This window comes from Carlito syrichta, unplaced genomic scaffold (assembly GCF_000164805.1).
Source record: "Carlito syrichta isolate Samal-C Ts95f unplaced genomic scaffold, Tarsius_syrichta-2.0.1 Scaffold287224, whole genome shotgun sequence".
In the NCBI taxonomy this organism is placed as follows: Eukaryota; Metazoa; Chordata; class Mammalia; order Primates; family Tarsiidae; genus Carlito; species Carlito syrichta.
The window spans coordinates 44,657-68,513 of NW_007231320.1; the positions used below are offsets into that span (position 1 = coordinate 44,657).

The 23,857-nt window shown below is 34.9% G+C and overlaps 1 protein-coding gene across 2 annotated transcripts; it reads right to left on the reverse strand.

Moving 5' to 3' along the window:
* Positions 1 to 303: 303 nt before the first annotated feature.
* On the reverse strand, positions 304 to 23,505 carry GUF1 (GUF1 homolog, GTPase). 2 transcript variants are annotated; one of them, XM_021709799.1, is made up of 18 exons: positions 23,369 to 23,505; positions 21,426 to 21,537; positions 21,161 to 21,309; positions 20,799 to 20,879; positions 19,573 to 19,650; positions 18,730 to 18,813; positions 16,136 to 16,200; positions 15,479 to 15,682; positions 13,729 to 13,868; positions 12,404 to 12,527; positions 11,934 to 12,066; positions 11,056 to 11,199; positions 9,975 to 10,108; positions 6,206 to 6,307; positions 4,739 to 4,858; positions 2,935 to 2,971; positions 1,610 to 1,756; positions 304 to 364 (listed from the first exon to the last, which is right to left on the reverse strand). In XM_021709799.1, the coding sequence occupies exons 1-17, from the start codon at positions 23,489 to 23,491 to the stop codon at positions 1,619 to 1,621; spliced, it is 1,968 nt and encodes a 655-aa protein (XP_021565474.1). In that variant the 5' UTR covers positions 23,492 to 23,505; the 3' UTR covers positions 304 to 364; positions 1,610 to 1,618. The 2 variants fall into 2 exon arrangements, with proteins under 2 accessions (XP_021565474.1, XP_008050861.1); XM_008052670.1 differs by lacking the exon at positions 304 to 364 and having other exon boundaries at positions 1,437 to 1,756.
* Between the last annotated feature and the right edge of the window lie 352 nt (positions 23,506 to 23,857).

Below are 23,857 nucleotides of genomic sequence, written 5' to 3' on the forward strand. Positions count from 1 at the left end.
ATTATTTTTCTAATTTTTTTTTGAGTTGGAGTCTCATTCTGTCACCCAGACTGGAGTGCAGTGGCTGCTCCCAGCCACCGCAGCCTCAACCTGCTGGGCTCTGGCGATCTTTCCACCTCAGTCTTCCAAGTAGCTGGAACTACAGGTGTGCACTACCATGCCCGGCTAATTTTTTTCATTTATTGTAGAGATGAGGTCTTGCCAAGTTGCCCAGGCAGGTCTCAAACCCACAGGCTCAGGCATTTCACTCACCTCGGCCTCCCAAGGCGCAGGATTACAGGCTGAGTCACCGAGCCCGGCCTCTAATTTTAAATATACTGTCATTTTTCAAAATACTGTTGTCATGATGTTTCAGATTTCATCTGTGTGGGCTGATTAATTTATGTAACTAGGACCAAATCACAGGCTAAATATTTAACCTCTACATATAATTTAAGTAAATACCCACCCACTATCTTAATCTATAATTAAAATTATCTCATAATAACCTTAGTGTAAAATTCACTGTTAGTATTTATCCCTAATAGACATTCCTCATTCAGTTCATTCAAGGTGAAAGACAAAAATCACTGGCTAAATTATGTTATCTTGCTGTGGTACAACCTACACTGAATAAACACAGGGGTTAAGAGCTTCCTGGTAATATAGCCATTTACCTGCTGTGAAATCTTAAATTAAGTACTTAAATACTTTAAAGTCTTCAATAATGAAATGTAAACCACAGTTATTAAGCTGCTGCTAATACTCAGCATCATTGTACACAAATGCATTTTGAATGTCACAAGACAGCTCCTGCCCTTAACTTAACATGTATATGTAAACCACCTAGTTTCAAACTAATACCTGAGAAGATCTGACAAACATGTTATGAAAAACTAGAGCAGATGTCTAGGTAGTATGTTATTTGAGATTACGGCTTAATAAATGTTTCATATATATTAGACAGATTGATCCAGCTAACACATTTGATCCTTTAACTTAAACTAGATGGAATCTTGAGTGTAGGATTTTTTAGTGTAAGGAAAAAATACTCACAAAACTAAAATACAGCAAGTCCTCACTTGTCATCAATAGGTTTGGGAATTGACTTTAAAAGTAACAACCTAAAGGAAAACAGCATTTTTTTCTTAAATTATAATGAAACTACTTTAAAGGAAATGACGTTATTCAAGGACCTGTTATATGTCATTTAAACCCATTTTCCAAGAACCTATTGATAACACTAAAGACTTACAACTGAGTGCTTACTATGTGTCATACACTCTTCTGTGTGTTTCAATGTATTACCTCATTTAATCTTCGCAACAACCTGAGGAGGTAGCAGTAATATAGTATAATCTTGATTTTTACAAAAGAGAAAAAAGACAAGATAATCTTGTCAAGGTCACTGTACTAGTGAGTGGATAGAACAGATATTTGAGACTAGGCAACATGGCTTCAGAATGCAAGCTTTTACTACCACTTATTATATACCCCTTCAAAGAAAATCCAGTAGGTTATTTAAGCCTTTAAGTAAAAGCAAATTTTGTAATTTTCATTTTGTTTTCAACATATTATAAATTGCTATGAGAGAAAGATACTCAGTTTTTAATTTATGAAAATGCTTTATGTTTTTCCATCAATTATCAGATTGTGTTTTAAGAACTTTTATAAAAGCATCTTTAGGAACTTCAATGTTGCCAATTTTCCTCAGTTTTTTTTTTCCTTCTGCTTGTCTCTTCAAAAGTTTCATTTTTCGGGTAATATCACCACCATACTGAAAGATATTTTTAAAAATTGGAAGTCTAAATCACTCTAAAGAAAAATAATCATACAATTACACAGAGACATGAATACAATCTAACAATCTTACAAATTAAGTCCATAAGGCAGACATCTGTAAAATTACCTCCTTACTATTCCTAGCAGATTCTAATTTTACTGTCTTTTCAAAGAATGATAAAAGCGTTAATATTATTTTTGTGGATGTGGAGGTCAAGATTCCCAAGGAAACCCAGTACTACAATGTGTATATCAGGGAAGAATTACCATTCTTACTACTGAATCCAGGCTTGGAATTCTGGATCATATAGTTTATTGCTAATCCAGAAACTCTAATTACTAAGGAATGAATGTGCCAGAAACTATACTAAGCATGTAGAAAATAAATTTTATCATTCAGTTTTGACAACTGACTTAAAAATAATTTTAATAGTTGAGACAGGGAACTCTGGCAAAGCAATGTAGAAGAAGCAGACATCAATTTCCATACTCTTCCCACTATATGATATGTCATTATCTTTAAAAATCTTCATTATATATTAGATCAACAAAACATGTTACCCAGATCACAGAAATAACCGTTAGAAATTCCTTCCTTATAAAGTATTACATGTAAGAAGATTTGTATAAATAAGATGAAAAAATATTTTAAAGTGTGGTCACAATGAACAAATCAAGTCAAAATTTACCCATTTAAAAAGAAAACTTAAAGATGAAGTAAAGGGTGTATAAAAAAACAACAATAGAAACCAGACTTGGTGGCTCAGCCTGTAATCCCAGCACTTTGGGAGGCCAAGGCAAGTGGATTGCCTGAACCCACGGGTTCAAGAACAGTCCAAGCAACTTGGCAAGACCTCGTCTCTACAACAAATAAAAAATTAGCCAGGCCTGGTAGCACACGCCTGTAGTTCCAGCTACCTGGAAGGCTGAGGCAGACGGATCGCCAGAGTCCAGCAGGTCACTGCTGGAGTGGCCATGAGCGTGCCACTGCACTCTAGCCTGGGCAACAGAGTAAAAAGCCAATGCAAAAAAAATAAAAATAAAAAACCCAACAATAGAAACCATATATTTATACCATCTTTTAATTTATACCAATATATTTAATTTATACCATCTTTGTTTTGTTTTATACACATAAAAGTTATAAAAGAATAAATATGACTAGATACGTACACATTTTGCCAAAACATTTTTCCTATAGGCTTTCACACTGTAAGAGAGAACATTTAGTTTAAGTACATAATTTCATTTACTGTTTGAAAACCCTTTAATTCCAGAAACAGCCTCCCCTTTACTACAGATTTTAGTGATCGTGCCCTTACCTATCTAAAAGTGCCATAAGCAAACAGCTCAAATGCTCTTGTGTTTTATTTTCATGTACTTGACATAAAAGAACAATTAAATTTGATATGATTACCAGCACATTTTATTAAGAAAAAAGGTGAAGGCATGTGGTAGTCAGTCTTGATCAGGCCAAATTAAAGCACAATGTGACCTTGATTACAAAGAATTATGTATGGTTATTTCTGGCTCACCTAATAATACTGGTATCACTACTACTTTAAAAAAAAAAAAAACAAGAATGATTTTTATGTCATTACTGCCTCCACTGAATGTGGGTGGAGTGGCTAGGAAGATAAAGAATATTACTAGGCTTGGGTTTTTATAAAACCTATCTCAAGGTAAGCTATATCTATTCCAGCTATATCTATTCCAGCAGTTATAAGTTGGGATAGATATACAATGTTTGAGAAATTTCCAGATTAGTTTTGAAAATAGCTCCATTTTTATGTATTCCTTAAAACAGAAAAATCTGTTTAAGTTATTCTCTACCTCAACACACTTAATGTTAGAATGACTATTTGCTATTTCCAATTGTACTTTCCAGAATGTTCCCTGGTTGTCATCTGCACTCTGCCTAATCTTGAGTACTTATGAAACACAAAATAACTAACCAAAGCAAAATACTGTAAGAAAATGAAATTCATTGCCAATAATGTACTTAAAATTTATCTCAAGTCTTTATTAAAATGATGGCTGTATTTCACCACTACTGATACACTGTGTTTGGGTAAAACTAGCACTTAATAGCAATTTCCAACTTTTTATAGCTTAGGAAATATCTCTGATTTCCCAGAAGTTTTATGATCATTAAGGAAAAGAAATGAGCAGTGCTGCAAGACAGTCCCTGTACTTGTTGTTAAGAGTTAGAGCTGCTTGTTCATTCGTTGTCTTTTTTTTTTTTTCTTAAGAGAAAAGATCTTGCTATGTATGAGACTGATCTTGGACTCCTGGTCCCAAGTGATCTTTTTGCTTCAGCCTCCCAAGTAGCTGTGATTATAGGCATGAATCACTATGCCCGGCCTGGGTTCTGAATTATAAATTCCATTTCATGGAAGACTTCAGAATATATCCCTAGCTCTTGGGAAGTGATGCTGAATGCTTCAGGTGAAATATCTAAATTTTTTTTAATTTTTTTGTAAAGATAAGGTCTTGCTATGTTGCCTAGGCTAGTCTCAAACTCCTGGGCCCAAGCAGTCCCTCTACCACAGCCTCCCAAAGTTCTGAGATTACAAATGTAAGCCACCATATCTAGCCCAAAATCTTTTAACTTCAGTTTTTATTCATTTACAATCTACCTAAAGGGATAAAACCATAAAGAAATTCCTTACTCAGGATCTTCAATATAGTTATTCATTAATATGAATGGAAAAAAAACAATTCTTCAAATCCATATATATTATATTAACTGTAAGTAACATCATCCAATTGTGTTATACATATAAGTAATTCAGAGTAATAGTCCTTACTTAGATTAGTAAAGTTCAGAGCCAGATAGCTTTATCATGCTGTTTCTACGAGTAAGATTAAAGCTTAGGCCAGTATTAGGTTAATATTTTCAGTATTATTTAGCTTTGTATGTAAAGGTATATCATTTCTAAAACAAGCTCAGGAACAAAAATGAATTTCAACTTACGTTTCTCTTGCAATGATTTTACTTCCAATAGCAGCTTGAATTGCTATCTCAAACAGCTGCCGAGGAAGAGAATCCTTTAGCCGTTCACAGATGGCTTTGCCAATCGAGTGTGCTTTGTCTCTGAGGCAGAAAAACACAACTGTTTACCTATCCTACATAAGAATATGTAAAGCATCTTTCTAGCCCATATGTATAATTAATGTAAAGGCGGCTTCTTGAGGAGGTTCAAATGAAAATTAGCATAAACATTTCTTATTCTCTGAATCATGAATGACTTTTCTTAAAAAAATTATATATGGTCTACAAAAAATGTAGAAATGTACATTAGAGAATAACAACCATTCTTGATTCCCTTTCCTTACCCATTGGAAACCAGTTAAACATTTTTAAATGTTTACATATACATCCTTCTAGTCAGTTTTTACAAACATATTTTAAAATGAGACCATAGAGTATGATACATTTCACATTATTTAATACACATTTTTCTGTCACTAAATACTATCCCAAAACAGTTTTAATGGCTTAAGATATAATAATATGGGTGCCCCAGAATTTATTTTAACCAGTCTGTCATTTCTTGACAGACGGTTTTTTCATTTTTATAATTTTCTTTCAAATATAATAAACTTTTTTGTTCACAGTTCTAACCCTATGCACTCAGATGGGGACATCGTAAATCTAGCAAACCACTCGGATGTCCCCTTTGAAGAAACATAAAGAGATTGCTGGTGATTAAACAAGACAAACTTACGCCAGCATAAATTTTTCAAAAATGTATGTTTCCTTGAAGTTTTCTATTCAAATTGCATGAAAAAGCAAATAAAGAGATGATTTTTTACATATACTGAGATATATGTAAAAATATATCAGCTGGCAATATGTGGAATGTATGAAGTGCTTTCACAGTGGTTCAGACTGGACAAATTACTACTGCACAACATGTATCAATGAACTTGCAATGCTGTATCGGTGACTGTTTTACACTTTACCATACATTAGAAAAATATAAAATTTTGACCTTTTTTGTCATTAGTAAGTTCCTCAACGTCTAATATTCCATTATAAGCCAAATATCATTACAATAAAATAACTGGTTCCTACACTATACTATTTAACATGAAGTGAATCATTTTTCACTATTTTGTAAAAAGGTGCCATGGAGTTGCCAGTAGGTGGTCCACGAGATGTCTCCAAGTACAAAGGGCTAAATCTATCATAAAATCTTAAAAGACATTTGCTTTGTTTAAAATCGTAAGGGAAACATTTCTATCACACTTATTTTTGGCTATCAAATTATTTTCTATTTTTAGCAGTCTTGAAAGAGAAATGAAAAAGTTAGTAGAGTGAAATTTAACTGACTTTAAAAGGTTCAAAAATAAAGCTGTTCAAATAAACATGAGCAAAAGCCACAAAAAAAGCATTAGAAGTGATTCACATTCCATGATTAGTTTCTCTTCAACTTACTTGTGTACTACAGTTACTAGCTCCTCTACAATATTTCCATTCAGCAGAATATCCATTTTTACAAGTTCTGCAGTCTGGTAGCCTGCATCTTCATAATCAAAACTAATAAAGAACAAGTCAAAGTGATAAACGTATATTATACTTTCAGGAGATTACACTTTTTTTTTTTGCAAAATGTCTTTTTTCTACCTCCTCCAATACACACTCCAAAAGAGTTCATAAAAATATTACATACAGTTTCTTACAAATGAATACAAAGGTCATCTTTTTAAATTTATGAATTGGGGGTCAAAAGCACAGGAATACATTTAGAGGAGAAAGGAAAAGAAAAAAAGGTAACCAGACTAAGAAGTCCTAAAGACAGATATCCCTCCTTCCCTATATCCCCAGAAGCTGGCAGGCTTTAGATAATACTATATATTAATGGGTTATTCTCAGATTCAAGAGTTACATTTTCACTTTAGTTTCTATTACCAATTATAATTCTATATTTAAATAAATGCTATAATGTATAAACAGCCAATAAAGGGGACTTGAATGTTCCTATATGGTTCTTCAGCTTGAACGTTCACAGGGCTTTTGTGAGGATTAAATGAGTTTAATTAATACATGTGAACCAATTAGAGCAGTGCTTAGTACATAGTGTTTAGAATAGAGCCTAGCTTAGTGTAGATGTGCACTTAATTTCAGCCATTACGCTTAACAATGTGGTCAAAGCTTCAAAGCAAAACAAACATACAGATGTTTAGCTTACAAAACTGATGGGTAACAAGAAAGAAAATATCAATTATGCTTACAAGTTTCCCACGCATGGGCAAGAAAATGTATACTTCTACTGTATTAATTTTAAAACAACTGGTGCCTACAAATATATTTGGTTTCTAAAGGCGTTCAGTAGGACTAATACACTCTATTACCAGGATATTGCCTGAGGTGTTGCTAAAGTCATCCATTCTTCAGCATTCATCACTTAATCAACATTTACTATGCAGAATACAAAGAAAATCACAGACATGGTCCCTAATTTTGAAGTTGTGCACAGCTCCAAATTTTGTATGTTCTGTGCTCAGAATCTTAGAATTTCTTTTTTCAAAATAAATCATTACAAAATGATGTTTGTGTTTCCAAGGAAATCAAATGGAAAGCTAATTCTATTCAAAACACAGGTATTCTTGTGTTCTTTAGAATGCAGAAAACACATTTGAAACTCCAAGAAGCTAATGGGGTTATGGGTTGAGGGAAAAGGGCTTTTTAATTAGACTCCTCTGTAGTCCTTGTATAACAAAGGAATACCTGCTCTGACACAGTTGCAGTTGATTGCCATTTGGTATAAATTTTTCCTGATCTCAATCCATTGGAGATCTGTGACTGGTCATGAACTCCTAGGTTCAAGCAATATTCCCAACCTGGGCCTCCCAAAGTGCTTGCATTACAAACATGAGCCACGGTGCCCAGCCAATGGTGAATTTCTGTTAAGTGTAGAACTGACTGCATATAAAAAACATCCATTTTGAACACAAAAATTATCTTTTTTTTTTTTTGAGTTGGAATCTCACTCTGTCACCCAGACTGGAGTGCAGTGGCCACTCCCAGCCACTGCAGCCTCGACTTGCTGGGCTCCAGCGATCCTTCTGCTTCAGCCTTCCAAGTAGCCAGAACTACAGGCGTGCACTACCACGCTCGGCTAATTTTTTTGATTTATTGTAGAGATGAGGTCTCACCAAGTTGCCCAGGCGGGTCTTGAACCCACGGGCTCAGGCAATTCACTCACCTCAGCCTCCCAAAGTGCAGGATTACAGGCTGAGCCACCGAGCCCGGCTGAAAAATTATCTTTTATTTATTTATTTTATTTTTTATTTTTTTGAGTTGGAGTCTCACTCTCTCACCCAGACTGGAGTGCAGTGGCCGCTCCCGGCCACCGCAGCCTCGACCTGCTGGGCTCCGGCGATCCTTCCGCCTCAGCCTTCCAAGTAGCCGGAATTACAGGCGCACGCTACCACGCCCAGCTGATTTTTTGATTTATTGTAGAGATGAGGTCTCGCATTAAAAATGTATTTAAGTTTCCAAGCTAAGAAAATCTTCTGGGATCACTTAGAACTGAGAAAGCACTACCCAAATGCAAACTAAAATTGACAGGATTTTGTTAAAAATATTCATATAAACACTAAACTTAGTAGTCATCCTTTTAATTATAGTAATTTTAACATGTAACCTCCATTTGTTTTACCTTAAATTCCACTGCCACTTATATGCTCTAGAAATATTTGCTGAAGTCATGAAAGAAAAAAAAAAAAGGTGACAAAGTAGAAAAAAATTCTCAATACACATGAACATTAAAGAAGATTCCTTGGTAAAAAGACTTTATACTGACTCTCTTCACGAAAAACTGACTAAAAGTTAAGCTTACAGGTCACTGCAGTATGGTCTTTAAACACTAGAGTTTTTTTTTAATGTTAATATTTTCACATGCATGCATTGTGCAGGTGAAGTAGCAAATGTTCACTTTTTCACCCTCTACTTCTCCAGTATGTTTCACTTTTCCTTTATACCCTACTATATATTATCTTGCAACATAAGCTTTTAAGATACTGAGACTGGCTAGTTATTTTCCCCAACAAAAAAGGCTCCCAGGCTGGGCATGGTGGGTCCTGCTTATAATCCCAACACTTTGAGAAGCTAAGGTGGGAAGAATGCTTGAGCCCAGGATTTAGAGACCAGCCTAGGCAATGGAGGGAGACCTCAACTCTACAAAAAAATCCCAAAATCAGCTGGGCGTGGTGACACATGCCTATAGTCCAAGAGGCTGATGTGGGAGCATTACTTCAGCCCAGGAGGTTGAGGTTGCAGTGAGCTGGGATTATGCCACTGCACTCAGCCTGGGCCAACAGAGTGAGACCCTGACTCTTTAAAAAAAAAAACAAAAAAAAAAAACAAAGACTCCCTATAGTATATGCACTGAGTTCCTCAATTCTTATTTAATATGAACTCTCAGTTTCATTTTCATCTGGCTGTTTTCCATGTTCTCCTGTGAAATGCACAATGGTTTTCTTCTTCTTCTTCTTCTTCTTTTTTTTTTTTGAGTTGGAGTCTCACTCTGTCATCCAGGCTGGACTCGGGTGATCCTTCTGCCCCAGCTTTCCAAGTATCTGGAAGCACAGGAATGTGCTACCATGACCTACTAATTTTTTGAATTATTATAAAAACGAGGTCTTACCACGTTGCTTAGGCTGGTCTCAAACCCCTGAAGTCAGGCAATCCTCTGACCTTTGCCTCCGAAAGTGCTGTGCACAATGGACTACTATCCTGGAAAGACCAAGTTATTAAAGCGTTCACTAATGCAGGGGCACGCCTAGCCTTTTTAATAGACTGAGTGTGTACTTCTAATACAAAAATAGATATTCCTGAGATTCCATAAAATACAATTTATAAGTGCCACTGAGGTTACAGTGGCTTTCTGAAATTATATATAATTCGTAATTAAAAGACAGAAGGAATACAACTCTTTTTATGAAGAGAGCACTAACATTTTTTCATTATAAGAGTAGTAATAATAGTTTGATAATGAATCGAAGGAACCTTTTCTCCTATCAAGCAAATTACAGGTATTCTGCAACACCTATATGGCTATTCGAAGCCTTTCTAACTTTAAAGTATAATTCTTAACTATCTTCAAGAGAGTTGAGAATACTAAATAAGTATTAATACACTCTTGTTGTTCATTATTTCAAAAAAGTTGTCCAGGTATCTGAGGTTCCTATTAACTTCTTACCTGGCATATCCAGAGGATAGGGACTTTAAAGAATCATAAAAATCTACCACAATTTCATTCAAAGGGAAGAGATATTTAAGCATAACTCTATCTTGATCTATAAACATCATATTCTTCTGAACTGCTCTTCGCGCCTAAAAAGGGAAAAAAAAGGGCTTCATGATAACCTACTTAAGTAGCAAGGAATACTGTAGTTCTTAAATGGTCTGGTACACACTTATGAGCAATATTTATAATCCAGGGAGAACCATCTTGTATTTCAATTATATTATGTTTGCCACCAAAGCCTTTAATCCTTTGTCTTTAAAGTTTTATTTTGTTAAATAACACAGTATTTTATTTAGCAGTAAGTCAAGTGTAACTATATATAAAGTCAATGTCCTACTTTCTATTTTACAAATAAGGAAATCAAGTCCAGAGAAATTATATAACAACCAAAATTACAATCTAGCTTGTGCTAACATAAAAATTCAAGTCACCAATTTACACTTTCCAATGTGTCAGAATCCTTCACATAGGTGCTTTTTAAGGAATATGATTACATCCCACTTATGGATTAAATCAATTATTACTATGTTGCAAGAAGAAAAGCTAAATGGGCAATACCTCCTAATCTACATGGTCCATGAAGTACTTATAATTAATTAGCTTTCAAACTATAGTCAACTTCAAATACTCAAAAAGTCTAAAAGAAACTACTTTTTTCTTTCCTTTGAGCTAGAATATCAACTCAGTAAATTAAGACAGATGATCAAAAATACTGATTATATTTTTATTTAAAATCAAGTTTTCAGTCAGGCTTGGTGGCTCAGCCTGTAATTCCTCGCTTTGGGAGGCCGAGGTGAGTGGACTGCCTGAGCCCGCGGGTTCGAGACCTGCCTGGGCAACTTGGCGAGACTTTATCTCTACAATAAATCAAGCAGCCACTGCACTCCAGTCTGGGCGACAGAGTGAGACTCTAATGCAAAAAAAAAAAAAAAAGTTCAGTATGCTCAGTAGAGAGAACCTTTTCAAAACCTGAGCAGGGAACCACTGTTTCAGAGTACTAAAACTTTTATATTAAACCATACTGCATTTATACCTGGCAAAGCATCATTATTTTTCCAGTGTATTCATCTGGTGTGATAATAGTGCCCAAAACAACTGGCTCCAAATAATGTGTTACTTTTGATTTATCAGGGAACTGTGCAGGATTGACAATTGTAATTTCTTTTTCTCTATATTCCTGAAATTTAGAGAAAATAACAATATTTTTAAAAGACCTTAATATAATTATCAAGTTTCTTAAAAGTATGCATTATATTTTAATATCCCTTTCATTGTAATCATTTAATAACAATTATTAATAAATAATATATTCTAACTATTGACATTTACAGAACAAATTTCATGGACCACTTAGAAAAAGTATGACTCAAGAATACATTTTAATTTGATTCTTATAAGGCATTATGATAATTAGTTTACTAAGCTAATTTTATTGGAAAATTTTATAGATGCCAAAGTTAATACATGCTTAAAGTGAACAAATTGTCACTTAGATGGAATAAAACTGTTTCATCATTAATTTGCAAAGTAAAGCTACCCACAGCCATAGCAATGAATGCTTCATTTTTTAAAAGATAAATTACTTATGACCAAAATTGTATTTTTCATCTTTGTGCTGGATTTAGAACAATATTTTTATTACTAATTTTACTTTTTATGATCAGTAGGGCATCAGTTGTGATAATGTGGAGATTATACCAGGCTAAGAAAAATCCTGCATAAATTAGTTTCAAAAGATTTTCTATCACTGTCCATACAGTAATACGGTGATTTGTATTACTACTAACCAATAAATACTTAGTTAGCTTTAATAGTTATTAGTATACTAAAAAGTTTCTTCATTCTGCATGTACACATTTGTATTTTTCTTCCTCTTTAGCTGATACAAAACAGTACTAAAAATTATAATACCTTTATCAACTTTGTTGATGAAAGAATAGCTTTATATGGAACAGTAGGGGTTGTCAAAATAACAGAAGCATTATATTCTTGCTCTAGTCGCTGGTTGAAAACTTCCATGTGCAAAAGTCCAAGAAATCCCAACCTGGGGTAGGAAAACGACAAATGTCCAACATGTTTATGTCCCATAGTTTCTATTTTCTTTGATTAACATATTATTACTTTGTAGAGGAGGGGTGGAATTATGAGTCATTCAAGCAATTAAATGCCAGCATAATTAAATGAGATTCAAATCCTCCTCTGGAAATCTATTTTAAACCACTATAAATATCTATAAAATGTGAATCCACAGTGTGAAACAGGCAAACTGTTTTTCATGTTACACTAATGTGAACTTATTTTCTGAAATGTTCAAGAGCAATGCACCATTTAAACGTCACTTTCCTATCAAAATGTGACTCTACGATGTGAGTCAATCTTACCTCCAGCCAGCACCAAGGGCAAGGCTACTATCTCGATGAACTGTGACACTAGAGTCATTTAAAGTCAGTTTTTCTACAGCACTCTTCAGGTTGTTATATTCAGATTGGTCTACAGGGTACATTCCTGAGGACACAAATGATTTCTAATTATCATATGCAATAAGCTGCCTACAGACCAAACCAATATGCAGTACTCCCAAATTTAAAATTCATCATTGACCTTTTAAATTACTTTCTTGTATTTTATTAACCAAAATATTGGTTTGCAAAAAATGTCTGAATGTTGTAATTGGTTTCAAAATACCTTGGCAAGTCATTAGCCTTAAAGAATATACAACTAGAATCACACTCCAATTGTTTTTTAATCCTTTTGCAAAAATGCAGGGGCAAGAAAAACAATAAAGAACCACAGGAATTAGGCCTATTAGGAAAATATATTGTGTTAATTTCAAAAAACAAAAACATAAGACACTCCACAACACAAATGAAACTCCATTAGTAGATAAAAATAGGAGAAATGAAAAACGCATTGAACTTTCAATTCTCTACAGCAGATTAGCTATTAAGACCAAAGGTAAATTTTGCTTTTTGCAATTCACTGGTAAAAACTATGCAAGTTACTACTGATTCATCAGAATCTCTTTCATCTGACACCTCTGAAGTCCATCTACATCTCTCAAGTCTTCCAAAATCCAGATGACTGACTTTGTCTGAAGGCAGAAGTAAACAAAGTTCATGCTTCCCAATGACAGAGACCATAGGGAAAAACCAAGGGCCAGATACCCAGCACAGAGTAACTTGATGACCTTCAATCAAGTTTTCCTTATCTGTAATACTACATAGTAGTAAAAGATTCTGAAACTATACACAAGTGAGGCATTCTATTCTGTCAGGTCTACAAAAATACAACATTAATGAAAGACGAGCTAAAAGGAAGACACTCAGCAAATGTTTACTGGTAATTAAAAATAAAAACAGCTTAATTAGAAAAGTGTTTCAAATATAATAATGGATTAACTTCCTACAGAAACAACAAGAAAATTCATATTACTGTGTTCTGTATGTCAGAGACTGTTTCTTAGGAGCTTATGTCTTAAGGAGTCCTAAATGGTCTTTCACATAGAATTTCATCATACATATGAAATTATAAACCTATAAGTAGCACAAAGAACAATTATGTGAAACAGAATAGCCTGGCATTAGCAATTATTTAAACTAACCAGAATGTGTATTTATTGTCTAGTAATTTTTCTTTCGCCATAGAGATAGGACTTATAGTTTTAAAATATTTTGGCCCTCAACCTTTGAATCTGTGGGCTCCTCACCTGCAAATACCATTGGTTTCGCTGATTTAAACCCAGGCAAGGGTTCCACTGGTTGTTTATGTAAATATAACGTATCTCCTATTTGCGCTTCAGTGACATCTTTCATCCCAGCAATCAGATAGCCCACCTGTCCTGCATATCTAAATAAAATTATTATATGCAAATATTTACTGCTTTAATGTTTCAAGTACATACTCACAGTTAGTTCTACTTTCCCTGGAAACAATCACACACTTTACAAACAAAACCTCATCAAACTGAAAATAAGTGCTACGTATCAATTCTCAAACTCTAAAGTTTGTCAGCAATGAATACAGCACATCCTACAATAAATTAGAACTCTGTTCCACAAGCCTAAGGTCTTCTTCATGACCCTGCAAATTAAAAACAACTTCTAAAACAGATTGTCAACATAGTGAACTGATAAGTGCAGAAGCACAGTATACTACCTGTGATGTTTATTTTATTAATGAGTTGTGTTATTCTTAACAAAGGGGGAAAAAGGTAAATGTTTAATCAAGCAGAAAAATGTGAACTCAACAAATCTGACATTTGATGTTCGTCTTGTAGAAAAAAAGAGCAAATTCCTTGACCAGAGTTTAAACTTAATTTAAAAAAAAAATTTCTACATAGTAACAAATTACACTTAGGATGAGGTACAAGAACCTTACATGAAGATGCAATAATATCCAGTATATATGGCAGAATATAAACAGCCTTTTAAAATACGTCAGTGGGTCAGGCACGGTGGCTCATGCCTGTAATCCCAGTACTTTGGGAGGTAGAGGCAAGAGGATTGCCTGAGTCCATGGATTCGAGACCAGCTTGGGCAATATGGTGAGACCCCGACTCTAAAATAAATAAAAAATCAGTCAGGCATGGTGGCACACATGTGGTTCCAGCTACTTGGAAGGCTGAGGTAGAAGGATGGCCTGAGCCCAGCAGGTCGAGACTGTGGTGGCAACGAGTGTGTCACTGTACTCCAGCCTGAGCAACAGTGTGAGATTCTGACTCAAAAAAATTTAAAATGTCAGTAAAATTTAAAAATAAACTTTCTGACCCAAAAAATGTAATGAGCAACATAATGATCTTTTTAGACATACACTAAACCCTTAAATGTGAACTACATAGTCATCAGGTTCAATAACTTTTATAGATGAGGAAAACAGGACCTTAGAAAGCTCAAACTATGTACCCAAAGTCCTGTCTCATTACTGCCTGACATACAGTAGGCAGTCAGTAAACAGCTATCTTATAAGTGAACTCAGATCTGATTTTCTAATGCATATCACCTTGCTAATTTCACTTCCCATGAATTTTAGTCAAGGTCTTATCATAAATTCCACACTCAAGATTTATTAAAGTTTCTATACTACATTGTGTTGGAAAATCTACTTATAAAGATTTAAATGTCAAAAGTGATATTTAATATGAATGAGGGTGGCAGGAACTCACTCTTTCACTGTCTCAACAAATACATCAATTTAAGACCCAATCTACACTAAAGCATAAAATTAGTTATGACTAGTCATGAAGAATAAAAATATATCAATTATAATTTATATCCATTGAAGCTCCTACTATCTATCATGCATGAAACTTGATAGAGTATTTGCTGTATAACTGCATTTAATAGTTGCAATTTTTAAAAGTTAGCAAACTGGGATTATTCTAAGCATACTAAATTGAGAAAAAGACAGAAACAGAAACACATAAACATACATTTTAATTACTAATGCAGATTACTTACAATTTATGAGTTGGCTGCTCATTAGGATTCAAAACTCCTACTTCATTAACTTCATAAGTCTTTTGAGTATGTGCAGATATAATTTTATCTCCTTTGGAAACCACTCCATCAAATAATGCTACGTTGGCTATTACACCTCTATACTGGTCAAAAGTGGAGTCAAATACCAAAGCTCTCAGGGGATTTTTGCGATGCACTTTAGGACTAGTAAATATAAGTAAAAAGTACATACTAATTAAAATCTTAATAAAATTCCTATTTTCAACTTAGATATTATACTTAATGTATTCTAGTTCTAGAGAAAGGTTGATACCCAATGGCCAAAATAAACACACTTTTTAACAGAATACAAAAAAAGATTTAATTCAACCTCTAGTTTTAAATTTTTAATTATTAATATATCTGTTCAGTTTAAAGAACAATAATTGCTAGTGCATTTAAGTCTATTATAGTCACTGTCAAAAAGAGATCCCTATCCTTGCTTTTTCTTTTACTTTCTACATATTAGTATTTACCTTCTACATATTACCAAAAGCAAACCAATTTATTCTCACTGACTACAAGAGTATTTGTCATACCCAGTAAGAGAAAATAACAGATCAAATTAATAGTTTTTAAACTATTAAATATAAAGTATGAAAATTGCAAAATACTTACGGAGGTATTCTTTCGATAACTGCCTTAATAACATTTTCAACATTTGTTCCAAGTTTAGCAGAAATCTAAAAATATCCAAGTGAATAAGTATTTAAAGTTAAAACTATACTTTTTTATTCTGATGACTTATACATGATCAGAAGGAAGAAAGAATTCTAACAGTTATCAATTTGAAGAATATAGCAAAAAGAAAAACACCAAGCAAACAATGTATTCTTCTATTACTGTTCTAGGAATGAATTATAAGAGCCTTCTGATTATCATATTGAAAGAGCAATGAACTAAGAGTTCAACAAATCTGGGTGACTATCACATCTGTGTATGGAATACATGACTTTAACCAGGACCTATCTCCTTGAACTTCAATTTCATCATTTGAAAAATGTACTAAGAGTTCAAAAAATCTGGATAACTATCACATTTGTGCATGGAATGCAAGACTTTAGTACCTATCTCCTTGAACTTCAATTTCCTCACCTGAAAAATGAAGTGATTATTCATATTCTGCCTAAATCTCAAGGTTCTTGTGTAGACAGAATAAAAAAACAGTTCTTGTGTAGACAGAATAAAAAAACAGATGTAGATGACATGTCACTACAAGGCATATTACTATTTTACCACTCTCACCCTGGAAAAGCAAGCCAAGAGTCAAACCACATGCTTGTAACTGATCTGGTGATCACCAGTAGTAAATGAACTCTCTCTGAATTTTTTATTTCAAAACCTCCTACACTGCAAACTTACCCTAGACCAGGATTTTTCCATCTCAACATTATTGACATTTTAGGCCAGACCATTCCCTGTTTTGGAAGGCTGTCCTGTGCATTACAGGATGTTCAGCAACAACCAGGGTACCTCATTTACCCACAACACTAGCATCCTTCCCAAGTTGTGACAACCAAAAATGTCTCCAGACATTGTCTAATGTCCCCTGGTTGGGGAATGGGGGAGGCCACAAAACCACCCACCATTAAGAACCATTGCTATAGATTCTAGTACCTTCTTTACAATAGTTCATAACTTCTACTCTACTGAATATACTACTTTATGTCATCCATTATTCCCCTCCCCATCTTTTCCTAGCTGGGACTCCAAGATTCACTATTTACAATCATGCTCAACCACTTTCTATTCACTCCCTATCATAAGCAGCTGGTAAACCTCAGCCTTGACTGCATCTAGTTGTGTGCCTCCCTCTTCTATGCCTATGTACAAAGCAGCTTAACGTTACTGAGAAAAATCAAATAAATGGTCTAATTCATTTCCTGTGTCTAACAAGCTGTCTTACCTATGGCCTTGCTTCTTATAAACTCAACTCCAATTCCAATAAATATAATGCAAGGCAGATTTTAAAATTAAGGTTAACCTAATAATTTTAAAGTGTGAAATGAAGGTTTATAGATAGTGCTTAGTTTAACACTGAATTGTTATATTTGTTATCCTGTTTCCTCCTAGATCATAAGCTCCTTTCATTTTCATATGTATAGTTTATGCTCAGTCATGATAATTTCATATGTGGGCTACTAATGCTAGCTGGTTAGCCCATTGATCTTTAAACATGCCAAATCTTGTCCTATTTTCAGTCCTTTAGACTTGCTCTTTTCCTGAAATGCTCTTCTCAAAACTTTTCATTCCTTCAGGTCTCAGTTTATCAGAGAAGCTTTTCCTATGTCACTCCATGTATTAGTATCTTCCCGAGAATAAAAGATTTTTCATTGATAATTATTTTTGTCTGTCTTGGTCAGTGCCACGCCCCAAACAAATACCAAGTACATCTCTGAATGAATTTTGTGAAGATTAAAATCAGAATTAGTTAATTGTACTTTAACTTAACAGAATCCAAAATATAATTTCAAGTTGACTGCTTTATGAGGTCCCTCATAAGATACACTAAATTGTATGTATAGATCAAATTTTAAAAATTAGTACTTTATCCAGTTATTACCAGCTTGTATATAATCATCTATTGTGTTTAGGTTAAACAAACAAAAAAAAATTGCCCTTTCAAAAATCGCACGCGATTGAAAGAAAAACCCATTACTGCACTGACATACTGCACCACCATGTAGTATAGCAGTTTGGCAGTGGCTCTTTGACAAGAAAACTATCATTTGAAAAGTAAGTAAAAATTCAAATTTAAAATGGTAGCAACTTTGATATAAATAAAATCTACTGTTTCTTAGCATTAGTATAGCTAGCTTATTTATAAAATAGGTTTTTTTCAATTCCAGAACTGATACATACAAATTCCTTCTTCAAAGACAATTATTTCCATAGAGGCAATAATTGCAGGGGATTTCAGAAGGCCTATGTTTTTGTCCTGGCACACTGGCTAACTGTATCTCTAATCTTTGAAAAGTGACAAAATGTTTAAGGCTTAGTTCCTTTTAACTGTAACACTGCAATACTTTCAATATACATTATATAAAAATACAAAAAGGGTTCCTGGTGAGGATCAAATGATATAAAAGAACTTTGTAAAAACAAAATAATATATATAGAATGCCAGTTATCAAATACCATGAAATTTCACTCAGGCCAATTCCCTGAGATTTTTAAAAGCATAACCTTTTTTAAAAAAATAAGTATTTTACCTTAATACATTCATCACTTGGAATATCAAACACTTTTTCAACTTGTTTTTCAACCCTTTCAGGATCAGCATTCTTCAGATCTATCTTTTAAAAAAAATCCATTACCATTAGTTTACAAAAGATGCATTATGTATTAACAGAACTTGGAGATAATTAAAAGCTTCCCTGCTTTAACCCTTCCTATGATTTTTTCCAAAAGTATTAAAATAATCCACATATATGTAGCCCAGTTTAATAAACATGACTACTAAAAAATAGAAGCTAGCAGAGCATGCAAAAAATTTAAGCAGTTAGCTCTCAAGGCAGTAGACAAGTTAGTAACAATTTATCGATTAGCACCATGTGAACTACTTTTAAAAGTTAAATATAACATTGTCTGACCTCAAGCTATCTTACCTATGGCCACATTTCTTTGAAACTTAACTCCAATATAAAGAAATATAATTTAAAGCAATGCAGATTTTAAAATTAAGAGTCTTAATTTATTAATTTTAAAATATGAAATGGAGGTTTGCAGACAATGTGAAGCTGGGCAATGAAGTGTTGTTTCATGTGTTGTACTGCTTCCTCCTCCATCATAAACTCCTTTTCTTTTCCTATGAACAGTTTAGTATGACAGACATGTTTTGTCTGCCCAGAATCCTTTTCCTACAGAAATGATGCTCAGTCACCCCGTATAATTCAGGGAACAATCTTCTCAACTACATGCAAGTGTATAGGAGTTTGAGTTACAATGCTGTTATATGCAAGTCAAAGAAATAAATAGCTCAACTAACATTTAAACACTAACTATACTTTTAAAAAGTGAAATAATAAATAACATTGTTGTCTCATTGTAATTACCTTGTTTATAACTGGAATTACTGATAGCTGTGCTTCAAAGGCAAGAAAGAAGTTTGCTACAGTTTGGGCTTGAATACCCTAGAAATATCAAGACATAAGATATTGAGATGACTTCTACTATCTATAATAAAACTTGTAATTCAAGAGCATTCCACATATCCTCATCAAAACTGAGGTTTTGTATCACTCTAATGATAAAATTAAACAAAATGCCCTATGTCTGCCCTTCCTACCTTTCTCTCCATTTTCATCTTGGCTGTCAAAATGAAGATGGTTTATGGTAAAGCAATAACCACACCAAGAAGGGTGAGCCAACAGTCAGTCTCCTAAATTTGAGATATGAAGCCCCAAGCAGAGGTACAGGGCACATAAGCTATGGTACCTAAACTTCCATGCATCTGGATCATTCCTTTCAGTCCAGGAGGCATTTACTGGAGGGCCTTTTCTGTACCAGGGACTATGTCAGACATTGGAGACACAAAGATGAAACAAGGACCCCCAAGGACCTCAAAGCCTACCAGAGGACACTGCCATGCAACACAGTTTAGAGAGCCCAGTACTATGTACATAAGGTAGAGACTGACTTTCCCTGGCAGGATCAGGAAGGCTTAACACATACCACCACTACCAACAACAAAACCTTTGGGTTTTGAAATGAAGCGTCTGTGAGAAACAGAATTACCAAAAGCATACTTCATTATATCACAGCTCTTATATGCTATCTGCTGAATGTTTTTATGGTTTACACCACCAAAAAAAAGCAACTTGATAATATTATTGACTAATTTTTTTAAAAAAAACTAACACTTTCCAAATTATTGCCTTAAAATCATAAAAAATGATCTAAAAACTAAAGATTTATTTTCAACATCTGCTAAAAACTAATGGAAAACTCAGATTAGGAACTGCTACAATTTGTGGGGAGTATTGGTAGACTGCACTGATAACATCATACGTAACAAAAAATACAATAATTTTTTGAACAATTCCTCTGATCAGCTTTTAAAAATGAAAAAAAACTAGTCAATTTCATAGAATTCTATAGTGTAATAAAATGGCAAGTTAACAGGACCAAGCAAATGATTTTGAATAAATAATACAATAAATTTATTTTTATACAAAACCCGTATTTCCAAAACACATTTTAAGGAAAACCTCTTAAAACAATCAAAATAGGCATATCACATCATGTATCACACACATTTTACAAATGAAAAAATGCCTACCTCATTTGCATCAACCACAAGTAAAACACCCTGGCAAGCAGAAAGTGACCTGGATACTTCATAACTAAAATCAACATGGCCCTGAAAAACAAAAAATATTGAAACCTCTAAATGTTAGCTGTAATTTTTTAAGAAAGGGCATTATAGCAAACCTACTGACTCTACTTGAAGAGAAGCTATTAAATATACTTTTCTTTTAAGTGTGCACTTTTGAAACAATGTATGCTAACGCAAGAACATTGAAAAAATAAAAAGCAAAGATAGAGGTTTAATATTCAGTTCAAAAACTAAACAAGGATTTGTTTGCACTACTAACACAATGCTGACTTTAACAATACATGCAAAATTGACATTAAACTTACCGGTGTATCAATGAGATTCAAAAGGTACTGCTTTCCTTCACAATTGTAAAAAAGAGAAGCTGTCTGTGCTTTTACAGTGATTCCCCTTTCTCGTTCCACTTGTAATTTGTCAAGAACCTGCTTATTATTCTTTGTTTTATCAATTGTCCCTATAAATAGAAAACACTTACTGATATTTCTCTAAGCCAATTTGAAAGAGCATAGTAAAAGTAATTTCCAATTACTAACAGCCATCAATTAAGTATATATTATAAAATAAAAATACCTGTAAGTTCTAGGAGCCTGTCAGCTAAAGTACTTTTGCCATGATCCACATGTGCAATGATACTGAAATTTCTAATATTTTCAACAGGAAATCTAGACATGTCAAGTTTTCCCTAGAGAGGGGAAAGAAATATCACATTTAGGAGTATAAGCTTTCCATACCACAAAACAAGAACACTAATTCAGAGAATATTATTTTAATCTTTAAACAATTTCATTTCTAGCATTTGTATTGTTTATATTAATCTGGCAATAAAGACATGTATAGCTAAGCTAATATTACAAGGAACACCAGTTTAATAGTCAAAGGTAACCATATAGCTAAATAATATGTCCTTATTTAATATTTCTACCACTTTTAGGGCTAATCAGGAACAGAATTTATTTTCGTGAATGGGGAACACAAGACACTTTTGACAGCCTAAGAATTTCTTGTCCAGCAAAACCTCTTGTGGCAAAGGAGCTACAAAAAAGCTGAAAGAATGAAAGAAAACTTTCTGCTCCTGTAACACATTTAACCAGGAACCAGATTTATATTAAAAATTTGTGTTCCTGGAGGGCACGGTGACTCACACCTATAATCTCAGCACTTTTGGATGCCAAGGAGGGAGGACTGCTTGAGTCCAGGAGTTTGAGAACTACCTGGGCAATATAATGAGATTTTTGTCTCTACAAAAAAATCATCAAATTAGCCACACGAGGTGGCACCTGCCTATAGTCCCAGGGTACTAAGGAGATGAGGCAGAAGGATCACCTGAGCCCAGGAGGTCACAGCTGCAGTGAGCTGTGATCCTGCCACACTGCACTCCAGCCTGAGTGACAAGAGTGAGATCCCGACTCAAAAAAAATAAGAAAGAAAAATCTGTGCTCCTAATGGTCTTCAGAGTTTTACTTTAGATACAATTTTGTTACCTTTGCAGCTTCTCTGAAGAGAAAGAAAAAAGATTACATCAGTCAAAGTCTTTTAAATCACTCAGAACTTTAAAAATATTTTAAGAATGAAGCTCCTAACGCTGTACCTAAACACATCACAAACCGCTGGGAATTGGTGTCAAATAAAATATGCCAGTTGTTTAGTACTCTAAACATTTTATTTTTGCAATCATATATATTATTTCACAATCAGCCAAAAAAATGAAATAACGAAATACAAAATTTGCATAAGCTTCTTTATAACTGCCCCAACGCTAGACAGATAATAAAAGCACAATTATATTATCTGAAATATTCTGCCAAAAAACCCTAATTCTTGTTTGCCCTGTAATTTTTTTCCTTTTTTGTCCTTCAATTCTAAAGATATACAGAACTGCATCATCTCTTTAAGAACTCTGAATTGCAGTAAAAATCTAAATTTAAAACCACAGGCATGTATAGAGAGGGCCAAAGATTATTAACTATAAAGTCTCATTTTTCCACCTACATGGAATGAAAAACTTGCATTCAATCACTTCACTTTTCGGCCTAAACTGTATCTCTGCAGTTATCAGATCATTTTAAAAAGTTTCTGCTCCTCCACCCTTTCCAACCACAAAAAGTCAGAATCGCACAGATTTGCTCTGAGCAAGGTAAAGTGAAATAATAAACAAGCGATTATAGGCACACCCAGCTCTTCCTGCATTCTAGGTACTTGTCTAACCTCGTCAATAAGCCACTAGAGCCTGGACTGGTACCTCCTTCAACAAAACGAGCAGCAAGTCACAGCTCATGAGTTGCAAGAAAACGAAGTTTTACCAGCAGCTTCCGCAGTGCCTCGCATAAACAAATCAACGAATCCCTTGACATTACCAACTAGGAAAAGTGAAGTGACTCGCCCAAGGTCATCCCGGTGGAAGACGTGGGGACTCCGGCCCCGAGCGGCGCTCTGGAATCCGCTCTAGGCTCGCGAGTCGGTGCACAGCCAGCCCCGAGAAACCCTGCACGCTTCAAAGCCCGCAGAGTGGTCACCTTGAGGTCGCCGGAGCTGTAGTTCCTGCGAGTAGCCCCGAGGGTCCGCGCGGCCCGGCGGCCCCGCAGCCCCCGGCGCGCGGCCCCCGAGGACCAGGACGACCGGCCCACGAAAGCCCACATGAGCGGGCGGCGGTGTCAGGAAACAGTGCCGAGACTCAATGGCGCCATGGCCCACGAGGCCGCTCTTTCGAAGGCCGACGGCGAGCGCCCCGAGGCCGGGACACCCAACCACCCTCAGATGTGGAGAAGACCACCAGCAGTGGGCGCGCAGGCTTCTTGACGTCAGCGTGTCGCACAACGTCCTGACGTCAATCGCCTTTGCGCGAGGCGCCGAGGAGGTCACGTGATTGGAGGCGTTCCATTCATTCCGCAGACACCGGGAAGTGCAGATGCACGTCTTCGGGTGTGGCGAGTGCCGTGCAGACGCCTGTGTGTTGACTCCTTCCTTCTCACTCCGACCTTGTGCTCTGTACGCTCTCAGTGACA